At 41.6% G+C, this 14,067-nt stretch overlaps 1 protein-coding gene across 1 annotated transcript in view; it reads right to left on the minus strand.

Annotated features, from left to right (window-relative positions):
* Positions 1-892: 892 nt before the first annotated feature.
* AOX2 (aldehyde oxidase 2) overlaps positions 893-14,067 on the minus strand; it is a 78,644-nt gene continuing 65,469 nt past the window's right edge. Inside the window, exons 32-35 of the mRNA NM_001302930.1 lie at positions 13,415-13,480; positions 13,114-13,302; positions 10,684-10,851; positions 893-946 (exon numbers count right to left, since the gene is read on the minus strand). Of these exons, the coding sequence (NP_001289859.1) occupies positions 893-946; positions 10,684-10,851; positions 13,114-13,302; positions 13,415-13,480 (477 nt within the window). The remainder of the gene's footprint in view (positions 947-10,683; positions 10,852-13,113; positions 13,303-13,414; positions 13,481-14,067) is intronic.

The following is a 14,067-nucleotide window of genomic DNA, read 5'->3' on the forward strand; positions in this document are numbered from 1 at the left end:
CAAGTGATCCTCCCATTCTGGCCTCCCAAAGTCCTGAGATTACAGGCATGAGCAACCATGCATAGCAGAGGATGGTCTTTATTTTAAAGTCTGTACAGGCTGGGCATAGTGACTCATGCCTGTAATCTCAGCACTTTGGGAGGCCAGAATGGGAGGATCACTTGAGCCCAGGAGTTCAAGACCAACCTGGGTGACATAGCAAGACCCTGATTATATTGGAAAATTAGATTTTAATGAAAAAATTTTATTTTTTTCGGAGGGTATGCCATAGTTCTTCCTCTTCCACAGTGTTTTCAGTTGTTGCCCTGTTAGTGTGCAGAACACAGAAGTTTAATTTTCTAACAAAAAACCAATGTTTCTTCTTATCAGCATGTATTTCCCAAGGAGTTTCTGTGGCCACTCTCCAAAGCCTTCAGTGCTCTGGGTGTTGTGTTAAGCAGCAGCCTAAAATTGCAGCAGTTGAATTCAATGAATACAGATAGATAACTCTTCCAAACAGTGCTAGTTCATTATAAATGGAGTAATCAGTAGATTTCAATTTGGTGTTTTGCATTCTGGTTGTGATTCTTAGAAGAATCAGGGAGTAGGATCTTTAAATATTTTAATCTAGTGTATTCTCACATTTTATTTTAAAATAAGAAGAAAAACTACCATGTTGGTTAAAACACCCTGGCCTTCCTTTGTCAGGTCCCCAAATCATGCATATTTAGTTAAAGGTCTTAAATATTGGATAAGATATACTGACTTTAAAATGAAGCATGATTTAAGCACTTGTGCAATCCTTGATTTCTATAGAACACAATATGAAAGCTACTGGATTGTCTGATTCTCCCCTGCTCTTTGAATAATACTCTTTTAGTTTATTGATCTTACCTTTCAGGAAATACCAGTGTTATGCTATAGGGATAGACCAAGGCTTAAATGTCTTAGGGTCGTCTCTTGGGATCTAAGAAAGAAAGCAAATTAAATACTTAATATACCATAACACCACTACAATATTTCAACAGGAGCATTACATCAGATCTTGGATATTAAAAATTTTTTGGATGAGAGGAGGCTGGATGTTCCTGGCTCCTGGGGCATGGGACTGTGTTATTCCTTTCAAATGACAACTGTGAAACGAAGGTGGGTGTGTGTTGTCCTCTCTGTTGTAACTAATGTTGCTAAGTAAGAGGGCACTTCAGACTTTTTTTTTTTTTTAGACAGAGTCTTGCTCTGTCACCCAGGCTGGAGTGCAGTGGTACGATCTCAACTCACAGCAACCTCCTATTCCTAGGTTCAAGTGATTCTCGTGCTTCAGTCTCCTAAGTAGCTGGGATTACAGGTGTTCACCACCACGCCTGGCTCATTTTTGTATTTAGTAGATATGGGGTTTCACCATGTTGGCCAGGATGGTCTGGAACTCTTGGCCTCAAGTGATCCACCTGCCTCGGCCTCCCATAGTGCTGGGATTACAGACGTGAGCCACAGTGCTCAGCTTAGTAAGAGGGCAGTTCAATTAGTTACCTATCTTCTTTGCTTTCCACATAAGAATCCAAAGAGAATTACACCTCCTATGAATTCATCTGGGAGTGGGGATGTGGCTAGGCTGGGCGGTGTACACAGTGAGCCCACACACCTAGACTCCTCCACAGTGATAACAGCTCTGTCAGCACCTTTAGCCAAAGGGGTTGTGTGACATTGTGTTCTCGTTGGTTAAACCCCAGCCTCATTTCACTCTCCTGGACTATAAGTCCCAAGAATTGTTCATCCTTTCTCATGGTCCTCAACGTCTGTCTCCTCTTCAGGGAATTCTCCCCTTTAGGTTCAACCCCAAAGCAGAACACACATCCCTCCTCTCCCCTGTTATGTTTTGGTTTGAAGGGTTGACTTTTAGTTACAAATATGTTACAAAGCAAAGCAAACTTTGCCCTGATGATGGAAAGCTATGAGGGTTCCAAAGAGCTTTCTCCCCTTTCCTAATAGGTATTTATTTCACAAAAATACAAAAAGCCAAGTAATTCACCCAACTTCTACCACTCAGGACGTTTTCCCAAGTTCGTTCTTACTTTTTGCCCTCTATATTGAAATGTAAATGAAGGGCTAGGTTTGCCTTCCCAAAGGGCCTTCCCTGTTCTCTTCTTAGCTGCTCCTGTGAGAGCTGCTTGGCACTCTTCTTTAGAATGAGCCCGTTCTGCAAGGTCTGGGCTGGGCACAGGGCAAAATTCCTCAGTTTAGCCTATGGGAGATTTGAGTCTACTCTTCTGCTAAAGTTATGGAATTTTTAGTCTCTCTCTCTCTCTCTCTCTCTTTTTTAAGACAGAGTCCTGCCCTGTCAACCAGGCTTGAGCGCAGTGGCAAAATCATAGCTCACTGCAGCCTCAAACTCCTGGGCTCAAGCGATCCTCTCACCTTAGCCTCCTGAGTAACTGAGACTACAGGCATGGGCCACCATGCCTAGCTAATTTTTTTGTTTGTTAGTGAAGACACCATCTTGCCTTGTTCCCCAGGCTGGTCTCGAACTCCTGATCTCAAGTGATCCTCCTGCCTCAGCCTTCCAAGTGCTGGGATTACAGGCGAGAGCCACTGTGCCTGGGCACTTCCAGTGAATCGTTCAACCTAAGGGTGGTCTTAGGGATCCCTGACTCAATCGTCTTCACCATCATCATCATCAGTATGTATTGACCATTTACTATGTGCAATAACTGCTAACTGCTTTATATATTATCTTATTCAATTCTTACAACAACCCTGTAAAGTAACTAGAGTTATTCTCTCCATACCCCACCTGTCCCTCATTTTATAGATAAGAAAACTGAGTGATCAGAGAAGTTAAATAAAGCATCGAAGGTAGAACTGGGGCCAGGTGCAGTGCCTCATGCCTGTAATCCCAGCACTTTGGGAGGCTGAGGTGGGCAGATTGCTTGAGCTCAGGAGTTTGAGACCAGCCTGGGCAACATGGTGAAACCTTGTCTCTACCAAAAATACAAAATACAAAAACTAGCTGGGTATGGTGGTGTGCACCTGTAGTCCCAGCTACTCGGGAGGCTGACGTGGGAGGATCACTTGAACCTGGGAGGTGGGGGTTGCAGTGAGCTGAGATCGTGCCACTGAACTTCAACCTGGATGACAGAGCATGACTCCACCTAAAAAAAAAAAAAAAAAAAAAAAAAAGAAAAAGAAAAGAAAAGAAAAGAAAAAAAAAGAAAAAGAAAAAGATAGAGCTGGAATTGAAACCCAGATACACTCTGACTTGGGGCCTGTCTCAAGTACTAAGCTAAAACAGTTCATTGTAACTCTTCTCCCTGGCAGGATGAGATGGCTGTCTTTTCTCCTGTTTCATATTCTGCATCTCTTATTTCCTCTCTTAAACTGAGGAATGCCTCCAGCTTTTGCCTCTTCCCTTTTAGGTGTTCTCCCTATCTCTCCCTTTCCTCTGCTCCTACAAACCTAAGGAGGAAATCACATAGGAGAGTTTTTAGATACAAAAATATACATTCAATAACAGTATCAGAGAATCTCCCTTCAGAAGTAAGAATAGCTACTCTGTGAAATGTCACCAAACACGGCAGGGAAAAGATTCAGTCCCTGCATCCTGGGACAAACGTATTCAATGTAGAACCAGTTTCACAGCCAATAAAACCTCTTTCAAGACAGCATGAGAGGCTAGAAGAATGTAGTTAAGAATGAGTACATGCCTGAGTATGTGCGTGCATGTGTCTGCGTGTGTGCATGCATGCATGCGTGTGTGCATGCATGCATGCATGCGTGCGTGTTTATGGGAACAGGGTAATAGGTTGAGCATTCTGAGGAAGACACCATGGGAGATTCTGTCTGAGCTGTGTAGTCTGCTCTGTGTCCCATCTCAAGGAATCCAGGTGACCGAAGCATGTCTGTGCTGGTCTAAGGCCCTGCCAATTATCTGTAGCTTAGATTTTAGCTGAACAGGCTGGAGATTTCATGTTTTCACATGTTATGGTTTATAAGCCCTAAGAAATAGAAAGGCAGTCTTGTAGGGCTGATAGTACGTCTCCCCCAGCTCAGAGAAATCCAGGGCTGTGTATGGAGTACGGGGTTGAACAGGCTTCATCCTGAATGGCTAGTGTTCGGGAGTGAACCGCCTGAGAGGAGTGGATAAACCAGGCTGCCGGCAGTATGTGAAATGTTCACGTGCCTCTCCTCCTTCATCAGGGAGGAAGGACTCCAGTTAACTAAACAGGTGGCGCTTTTAATGCTGCCAACTCTCACTGAGTCTGGGCATCTGGAAATGCAAAAGAAGCAGGGAGGGAAAATGAGAGGTGGGGATATGAGAGACGCAGTGCTGTAAAGGGAGGGGAGTCCGTAGATGGAGATGGCATTAGGGTTTGTGGCGTGGGAAGGTGAAGGACTTTGGAAACCAGCCATTGGTCAATCTCAGAATAGCAGATTCTGTGAAGGACAGGCATGGCCATTTGGAATTGAGGACTGAGCTAAGAATGAAAGACTTTTCCCCACTAGGTTATGATAAAATCATGTGTCAGTGTAACGCAGGACATTAGCCATTTGTTATGGTTGCAAGGAGTTCTTGTGAGTCAGCGTGTTCCAGGCTGCCCCTTCAGAAGTGGGGTAAGCTGAAACCTGTTTATAAACTTGTTTCCAAGCTGAGTTGTCTGATTTTAACTTCCAGGAGATGGAAACTGAAGCTGCTAATTGGCTTTACATGGCCTCCCACTATGGCAGCCCACATACGGCACATTTTGTGATTACTCAATAAATATGTTTTGCTGCTGGTGATATTAAGATAACATGATTTTTTTAAAAAAAGTCTGACCTATTCCACATTCCCCAGGGCAGTATTTTTCTAATTTTTGAAAAGTGTGGAACCCTTCATGTCTCTGAATCCTGAAGATTTTTTTTAAAAAATGAAATCACTGTTTCTAAGGAGAAGTCCTAATTTGAAAGTGCTAAATATGTATTTATGTATATCTTTAAGGGAAGTTTACTTTTTTTCCCCCTTGTGGAATTTAAGATGACTGTAAAATACACATTTTCCAAGAAATAGATATTTTTCTTTCTCCCATCACCGAAAAGGAAATTATATAAAGACTATGTTTCTGGCCATGCCTAGCTGAGCCAGGCTGCCCTGCTGGGCTCAGAGTAGAAACCATCATCAGCAACACTGTCCTCACCAGAAATTAACCACCTGAGAAAGAGCCCATGTAAAAATGCAGCCAGCAATGCTGTGATTAAGGTTAAACAAATCCAAACATGAAAAAAACAAAACAAAAAAACAAAAAAAAAAAACAAACCACCTTTTAACATAGTGAATTGCTCATTCATACAGTATAATAATTATTATTATTTTTTTGGTAACAAACATGCCTTAGTCTTCTTACCAATGCCTGCTTTTCTTGAAGCTAATTTACCCATGAACACGAGGCTGCTAGTTAGAAGAGTTGTTGTTTATTCTGGCCTTAGCAGGTCAACTTGATTTAATGTGGAAACACTTTTCAAGCTCTTTGGGAGAGGCATATTTTGAAGGTCATTAACAGTTTTTGGGTTTTTGGTGATGACCTTAATGCTAATATTTAGAGTGACTCATATTTACACAGTATTTTTACATGCATTATTTTATTTAATTCCAAGGGAAAAGTACTGAGCGTTTTACCATCATTTCTGTTTAAGAAACAGATCTAGTTATTTACCTTGTGGGTCTAAGACGGTTATTAAAAGAGGAGGTCTTGAACTTCTCAATACTTATGCCCTAGTACACAGATATTCTGACTCCTCGACCTTCTCATTCATTAGAAAAAACTGTGTTTTGACAAGAGCATTCAAAGGCCCAATACAAAGACTGTTAATATCTGTTTCTCATTCTTTCTATTTGCATAGTACAGCATTGTGTACTAGTGTGAATCATTATATATTTCAATTAAAAACCATGTTGTAGTTTGATCAAGTGTATTAAAAATGTAAATTCTGATATTTATTTTGTTCCAAGATGCTTTAGAGATTGGTCTGTGTGAGCAACCAGGCTGTAAGAACTTCAGGAGGCCTGCTGTGCCTCCTATGGGGATGAATGAATTATAGTCACTAAAAGTCTAAAGAAGTAGACCTGAAGTGTGATAAAGACTAGTAGGAAAGCTGCTGATTGGAAGGAATATCCAGGTTTCACTCTGCTGATGTGAAAATGAATGGTGTGACCACAAATTCTATTTTCTCTCTCTGCCAGGAAGAACCACAATTGTAAGATTTTTCTACCAGAGAGGCAAATAATACACTTAAGAAGAGGGCCGCTTTTGAGGGCTACTTAGTCCCAAGCGAATTTGATTCTTTTGAAGCTGCTGCAGGGCCTTTGCACAAGCTGCTGTCAGCCTGGTACCATTGCCAGCTTTATACTTGCTGCCTTGCTTCGTTCAGGCTTTGGCTCAAATGTGAAAACTCCCAGAGGGAACTTCCCTAACAAACTACAATCAAATAATCTCTCCTTCACATTCTAGCTCCCTTCTCTTCAATTTTGCTTCACAGTATTCATCACCACCTGCAATTATATTGTGCATTTGTTTACTTGTTTACTGTCTGGCTTTCCCCACAGAATGTAAGGTTCATGTCATATGGAGAACGATCTTGCTCACCACTAGTTTTTCAGTTTCCTAGCAGTGCCTGGCACATGGAAGGTGCTCAATAAATGTTAGATGAATGAATAATTGCACGATGAGTAACCAAAGTGGGATCCCATCTATGACCCCCCTGACTTCAAGAAAAGCTCAAGGCTAAGTCAAAAAGGCTTTGTTCTACGGGATGTGTTAGGATACTCCAGGGTCAGCCAAACACTTTTAATTGTTTGTTGTCCTTCCCTGCTAGGCTATAAATGCCTTGAGAGCAGGGACCTGTGAGTCTGGTTCACCATGTATCACATGGTGGTACACGCCTGTAATCCTCGCTACTCAGGAGGGCTATATTCCTGGGACCTCAAACTATGCAGAAAAGAAGGGATCAAATGAAATTGTTGAATTTGATTAAGGCCAAGTAGGAGTTAACAAGTTGAACAGAAAAAGATGGTTCAAAGGAGAAGGAAGAGCACGGCAGAGGCCCTAAAGCAGGAGTGAGTGTCCCTGTCCTTGACATGAGGAATGACAGAAGAAGGCAGGTGTGGCTGGGTGGGGTCACGTGTGGCTGGAGAGGTGAGTGGGCTTGGCCATACTGGACTCTGAAGGTTTGTAGGCTTGGGAAGGCAAGTTAAGAAGTTTTCTATCTCCTACAAGCAAAGGGAAGCTTTTGCCAATGTATGTGCTGGGGCGGCATGGTCTGCTTTGACACACAAGCTCTGGCTGCAGCAGGTGTAGGGAGACCAGCCAGGAGGCAGCTTTGATTCAGGATGGAGAGATGATAGGTAGCTTTAGGGTCACCAGAAAGTAAACTCCACCAAGGCGGGGGTCTCTGTTTCATTCACTACTGTAGCCCCAGAATTGTTCTGTAGAACAATGCCTGTCACACATTAGATACTCAACACCTGTTTGTGGGATAAATGAACAATATAGTGGTTAAGGATAGAGGAAACAGACTGGGTCAAGAAATTGTTGGGGGTAAAAATGAACAGGACATGGTGAAGGACTAGCGACTGAGTATGAGGGAGAGAAATGGCAGGATGGCTTCTTGGTTTCTTATTTATATTTCTATATGGATGGAGAAATATTGCCATTTCTTGCAACAGGTAATAGTAGAATAATCAAAATTTTGTGTGTTTCTTGGCCTCTTTGCTAAACTAAAACTCAGGACTTCCTCCTTTCTGTGCTCCTTGGGAGGTTCCAATCAAGGCTGGCTTCCAACCAGCCCCCTCCCTCTGTTGGTGAACAGCTGAGGAGAGAGGGTCTGGATGCTTGAACAAAGCAACTTAAGTCTTCTTAAGTATTTGGAGAGGGCTTTCTTCTCACTGTTTCAAATATATGTGAATTCAGTGCAATGGCTAGAAATATTGTAGGTCATGAGAAATATGAAGGATAAATAATTATGGCTGGGTGCGGTGGCTCACACCTGTAATCCCAGCACTGTGGAAGGCTAAGGCAGGCATATCACCTGAGGCCAGGAGTTCGAGACCAACCTGGCCAACATGGTGAAACCCCATCTCTACTGAAAATGCAAAAATTAGCCGGGCATGATGGTACATGTCTGTAATTCCAGCTACTCAGGAGGCTGAGGTAGGAGAATTGCTTGAACCTGAGAGGTGGAGGCTGCAGTGAGCTGAGATTCCACCACTGCACTCTAACCTGGGCAACAGAGCAAGACCCTGTCTCAAAAAAAAAAAAAAGAGAAAAAAAGAAAAAAGGATAAATGATCATTCTCCATATGGTCTAAGTAGCCTTAATAACAAGGTGTTTGTTACTGAAAAGTTAAAAACATTCTGTCCTGCCCTCACCCCTCAAATTTATTCCAATGGCTACAGATAAAGATTAAGAGTTTGTAGGATAAACAAATCGGCCAGGTATTTTCTTTTTGTGTTTAAGCAACTATTTTTTGAGTGATGTTTCCTGGGATACTTTTCCCATGAAATTCCCAATCCAGATTTTCTGTGACTAAGGCTCAGCAGAGTCATTCCCAATTATACTGTTCAAATCTTTTTAAAGACTTATTTCAGGGACATTTTGAGTTTAATTAAATGAATTTACAAATAAGATACATTATACATGTAAACATATATAAATTAAAAGATGGTTAAAAGTGTACACACATGCACACTCATACTCCAGAACATGGTTATAGTTAGTTCTGGTTGGTGAGATTATGGCTGATTTTAACTTCACCTTATTATTTTCAGGATTTTCTAATTTTTCCATAAGGGATGTGTTACTTTTACAAAGACAAAATGCAATGTATGTTATTAAAAGGAGGTCTAAAATACCAAACCTGAAGTGATATTTAGAAACTATGTATCTACGAGTATTTTAGAAAATGCTAGGTTATTCTAACATTGAGCATTTGATTCATGGGTACAAATTAGTAGGTTATTTATATCTGCAAAGATATATCAGTCTTATCAAGGAACCATCAGACTTGAGAGAAAATATGGTGTCATCACATGGACCAGGTAGCTAAGAGGCTAAGTCCCAAATGGTAAATGAAATCGAAGTGTTTCACTTCTTACCATTGAATATAACAGAGCTACTTTGCCAGACAACTGGACTATTCAAAACAGCCTGAAATCTTAGAAATGAAGGAATTCATTTTCTAGGAGCCAGGCCAGTGGAAGACTGAAAACATTAACCTCAGGCAAGAAAGGAAGCTTAGAAGTATCTTTTTGTTTGTTGTGTTTTTTAGTTTTCTTAATCTGCTTCATTCCAGAAAAGGGTATTTATTATTGCAAGATGTGAATAAGAATATTTTTTAAAGGTCAGAAGTGCTTATGCTTTGGGGGTATGAGATGACACCATTTCCACAGTGACTGCAGAGTCAGGAATGGGTAGATGACTGACCTCTAGGCCACGATGGGCATGTAGGAGTTCCTGGAGTGGGTAGAAGGTGCTAGTTCCCTAGCTCTGCCTATCTGAGGGACTGGCCAGAGGCAAGTGATTGTAATCATTGCTGTAGACAATGGAATCAGATGGGGGTCAGAACTGTAGACTTGGAGGGAAATTACAGGATGACCGTGTTGAGTTAGACTTGAAGATGGAAAGATAAATAGGCCGTGTAGGAGAAGGAAATTAATAATTATGACACTTCCTTTTAAGCAATATTTCTGTAAGATCTTTTTACTCTATGGTTGGCTATTTTGGAGAGGTCAGTTAAGTATTTTGGCTTCTTTAAATATAGATTTGAAAACACAAATTTCTTTTTACAAAGTAGAGAATCAACTGTTTTCTCTCTGAGAGGCCATATATTGTAGTGAAGCCAGACAGCCTGGGTTTGAATCTTAACCCTTAAATGCCAGGTGTGTGATCTTGGGCAAGTTATTGCACCTATTTCACCAACAGTAAAATGAAGAAAATACCAGTAGTTACTTGATTGAATTGCAGTAATGACTAATATGCCTAAAATGTTTAGTGTGGTGCTCAGTCAATGCTAGCTATTACTTAAATTAGGATGCTTAGGAAATTGGCAAAGGCTAGGCTCAATGACCTCTGGAAAGTTACTTGTCTGTGACCTTCAGCAGGTGGGATTTGCCATGGGTGTATCCACGATGATAACTGCCTAGTCCTCTCCCTCCTGAGCTGGGAGATGTTGGTATGAAACAGAATGAAGTAGAAAGGTAGTAGCTGGCAATGGGATCACCCTACTTCTAAATGACAGGCAGTCTGTGTATACTGTCTGTATAGGGAACACAGAAAGTGACATTATCAAATATGGCTATATGATACATGGATTTCTGCATGTATGTGTTTGTTTTTGTTGAAGGGCAGGATGGAGTTGGTAGGCTAGAAGGAGGGAGGGAATACTTAACCACTGTTTAGAGAAATCAGTCAATTGTTTTCCATTTAGCTATTAGTTTTTGCAGCATGACATTAATAAATTATCCTACTTCAGGGTTGGTAAGATGATCAAATTAAAATGTAGGAAATGCTTTTTTAAAAGTTACAATTACTACCTGTACACAAGGTGTATTTGTGTGATTTGCTTTTTTCATTTCATAATTTGATTAGCTAGACACATATTAGGTTATAAATTTACCCAAGAGATCTAAGAAGCAGGAAATAGACAAATCATCTTCTAGGAAAATAAACAATTCCATACCATGTCTGTGAATCGATCTGCACAGGCCATTCGGACCCATTCTGGTGTTGCTGGGCTCTGCACCGTGAAGTCCTCAGCTATGCCTCTTTCTCTTCGTACTGTGGCCACAGCGTCAGCAATGGCAAAGAACACAGATGACCCCAGGAACATCCCAGACTCCCCAAGGCCCTGTAAGAAGGTACATTGGTTTAAGAACATCTATACTACACTACAAGTTTCTAGAGGGTAGGGGCCAGGTCTTCTTCACTATCGTATCCCCAACCCCTGCATAGTGTTTCGTATACAAAATCTTCTCAATAAATGTTTGTTGGCTGACTTACTGACTGAATGAAGCTTGAGTAGTCTTAAAAATCCCAGTATAATCTGAGTTTCCCAGATCTTGAATCCTGTCTGGGTCAAATTTTGTTCTATAAGAAAAGTATGTATGTGTGTACATGTGTGTGTGTGTGTGTGTGTGTGTGTGTGTGTGTGTGTGTCTGTATATGAGTGTCTTTGTGTGGTGAGGGGAAAGCATTCTATTTAGTAAAACACATTCAATGGATTGAACTAGCCAGCTATATCAGCAGAGAGAAAAATGCCTTTTTTAACTCCAGGGTCAGGAGAGGGGAGAGGCAGAGTACTCTAGAAAAAAAGAGTACAGAGTTTGATACCACATGAAAGGTTATAAACTCATCATCTGCAAGGAACAGGCAGGTATTGTAAATGAGTGACGCAGGCAGATGAAGGACAATAAGGAGTAGTGGAAGCTAAGGTGAGGAAGAGCACCTCCATGTCCTATCTACAAGGGGCAACTGTTCTTTGGTTGTAGCTAGCTGTTGCCTTTCCAAGCATGCAGCCAAAATTACCAGATCACCCATTTTCTCAAGAGAGTTTAGATATCTGTATTTTAATATAAAATTCCCTGACTTGTAAAAATACTGTGTTGGCCAAAGAAAAGTACATCTTCAGGCTAGCTTTAGCCAGTAGACCACCAATTTGCAACCTGTGTGTTAGTAAGACTGAGTCTGAATCCTTGGCCCTTATTCTAGCTAAGTGATGTAATCTCCTCTGTTCCTTTGTCAGTGAAGTGTGGGCAGTGATGCCTACTTTATAGGGTGTTGCAAGGATCAGGAAGTGTGAAAGCACCTAACACAGCTCCCGGTACCCAGTAGCTCTCTGTTGTTCATACACAGTACCCTCCGTGCAAACGCATGATTTTCTTGAGTGTCTGCTTGTGAGTGGCTGTCTGTAACCATAAGGATTCAAGGGTCCTGTCTGCCCTGTTATGCTTCATGGCTTAAAAGCTGCTCTCTGTGGGCTCTTAGCTGCCTTTTGCCTTTGCCCCTTAGAGTGATTTCCAGTCCAAAGAGAATCCAAAGGCCCCATTGATTGTCTTTCCTTTCAAGTTTGCCCTGACCTCATCATTATAGGTCTCAAGGAAGTCCCTGGGCTGACAGTGGGATCCAGTTTGGAAATGATGAAATTTCTACAGACGTAGTTGGATTCTTTTGTTTTGGAGGGAGGAGTACTAGCAAAAAGTCTCCCAAAAATCTTATTTATTTATTTCCCAGGCTGGTCTTGAATTCCTGGGCTCAAGCGATCCCCTGCTTCAGCCTCCTGAGTGGCTGGGGCCACAGGTGTGCACCACCATGACCAGTAAAGATTTTAAAGTCTTAAGAGGAGTCAAAAAACTTTAACAATACATCTCAAACCTAGATGAAGTTTTTTTGTTGTTGCTGTTGTTGTTGTTGTTGTTTTTGTTTTTGTTTTTCTGCCTCTAATAAAATTCCTCTGGGAACTAGATGAAGTTTTTACTCTAAGGGTGGTTTTCACATAATCTGCATACAGCAAGGCAAACAAACAATGATCTTTATTTTAATTTGCAGTTGCATTACTTTAGCAATTACTAAGGGTTGCTATCTCTGCTTTCTGACGCTATTAAAATTTTGTGCCAGATAATTCTTTGTACAAAACCACCTCTTCTACTTTCCCCACCCCCAGTTGAGACCCACTGTTCTAGATGCACTTCTGGGTATGGTCAGGACCCTGAACCCCTCAGAGGTAAGTGATTTCCCTAAGATCATGGGGAGCGGGGGACAGGGCTGTGGCAGGAACCCAGGTCTCTGCGGCCTCAGTCTGCTGTTCTGTCCATGGTGCCGCTGCTAGGATTTCAGTCGCATTTCAATCGCATTGCGTCTCCCATCTCGTTTAATATTGTAGTCTTCAGGGTCTTAAGTAAAAGTGTTATTCTATTAAGATGTCCGAGCTTTTTGTTGAGTTTTACAGTTTTCAGTGAAAGAGGAAATTATTAAAATCCTTGGCCCATGATTGCCATTCTCCAAATTCTAACAGTCTGTAGTGATTTGTTCCTGATAACAGTTAACATTGACTTACTATTTTGTCTGCCTGCTTTCATTTACCATGTGCTACCTGATAGGTTTGGGTGCTTACCTTAGATGAATAGATGGTTAGTGGGGTGTGTGACGATGGCAACAAGGAGACATTGAACTCCTCCGGGACATCAGTGATGATTGGAATTTTGTACTCATCTGGGCTCCGAGAGTACAGGACACCTTCTGGGGAATATTGCAGTTCTTCAGTGGTATAAAGCCCCATTCCTTGAATAAACGAACCTTCAATCTGGAGGTGGACAATATCAAGCTTTGTGACATTATGTCATTTTTAGAAGGCCTTTACCTACCCTGAAATGACTCCCAGGAAGAAGCATCCACCCAGGTGAGCCAGCACCTACCTGCCCAATATCAATGGCCGGATTGAGGCTGCAACACGCATCCATGATGATGTCCGTTCTGATTTTCTGTCCAAAATAAAAATTAACTCACCATAAAAACTTCAATTAAAAACATCATTTTCAGGTGTACTCAAATGGCCTCCAGTTATTTCAGAACTCCTGCTGGTTAGTTAACACTGCACTGAACCCTGTCAACGTTAGCACTGTTAAGATGTCTGCTGAATTCTTCAAGTTGAGGGCTAGGACTGTCCATGACTCTGGAAGATCTTGCGCATTCACGGTTTTGACTCCTCTTAGTGACTCCAAAGTCCATGACATGTTAGTATGTCTGAGTGAGTCACTTGGTAAATTATTGTTGTGTCTGGTTGTTCATCTGATTCTCAACCTGAATTCATTGTTGGAATATAATTTATGAGCTTGTGTAGTCCTCATGATAATTTGTGGGAGGTGGTACTGTTCCCATTTTACTGAGAAAATCCTAGAGCCGTACTGACATGTGGATTTGCAAGATCTTGGAAGGCATTAATGGCAAATGTCAAGACCACCTTTGACTTGCTAATCTACTTCGTTCTCTGAGAAGCGTCACACGAATCTGGCCCTTGTTTTGGCACCGGGCATGGGCATGCAGGTTGTTAAGGAGCTACTAAAAGCCC

This window comes from Saimiri boliviensis, chromosome 5 (assembly GCF_048565385.1).
Source record: "Saimiri boliviensis isolate mSaiBol1 chromosome 5, mSaiBol1.pri, whole genome shotgun sequence".
Taxonomy (NCBI): Eukaryota; Metazoa; Chordata; class Mammalia; order Primates; family Cebidae; genus Saimiri; species Saimiri boliviensis.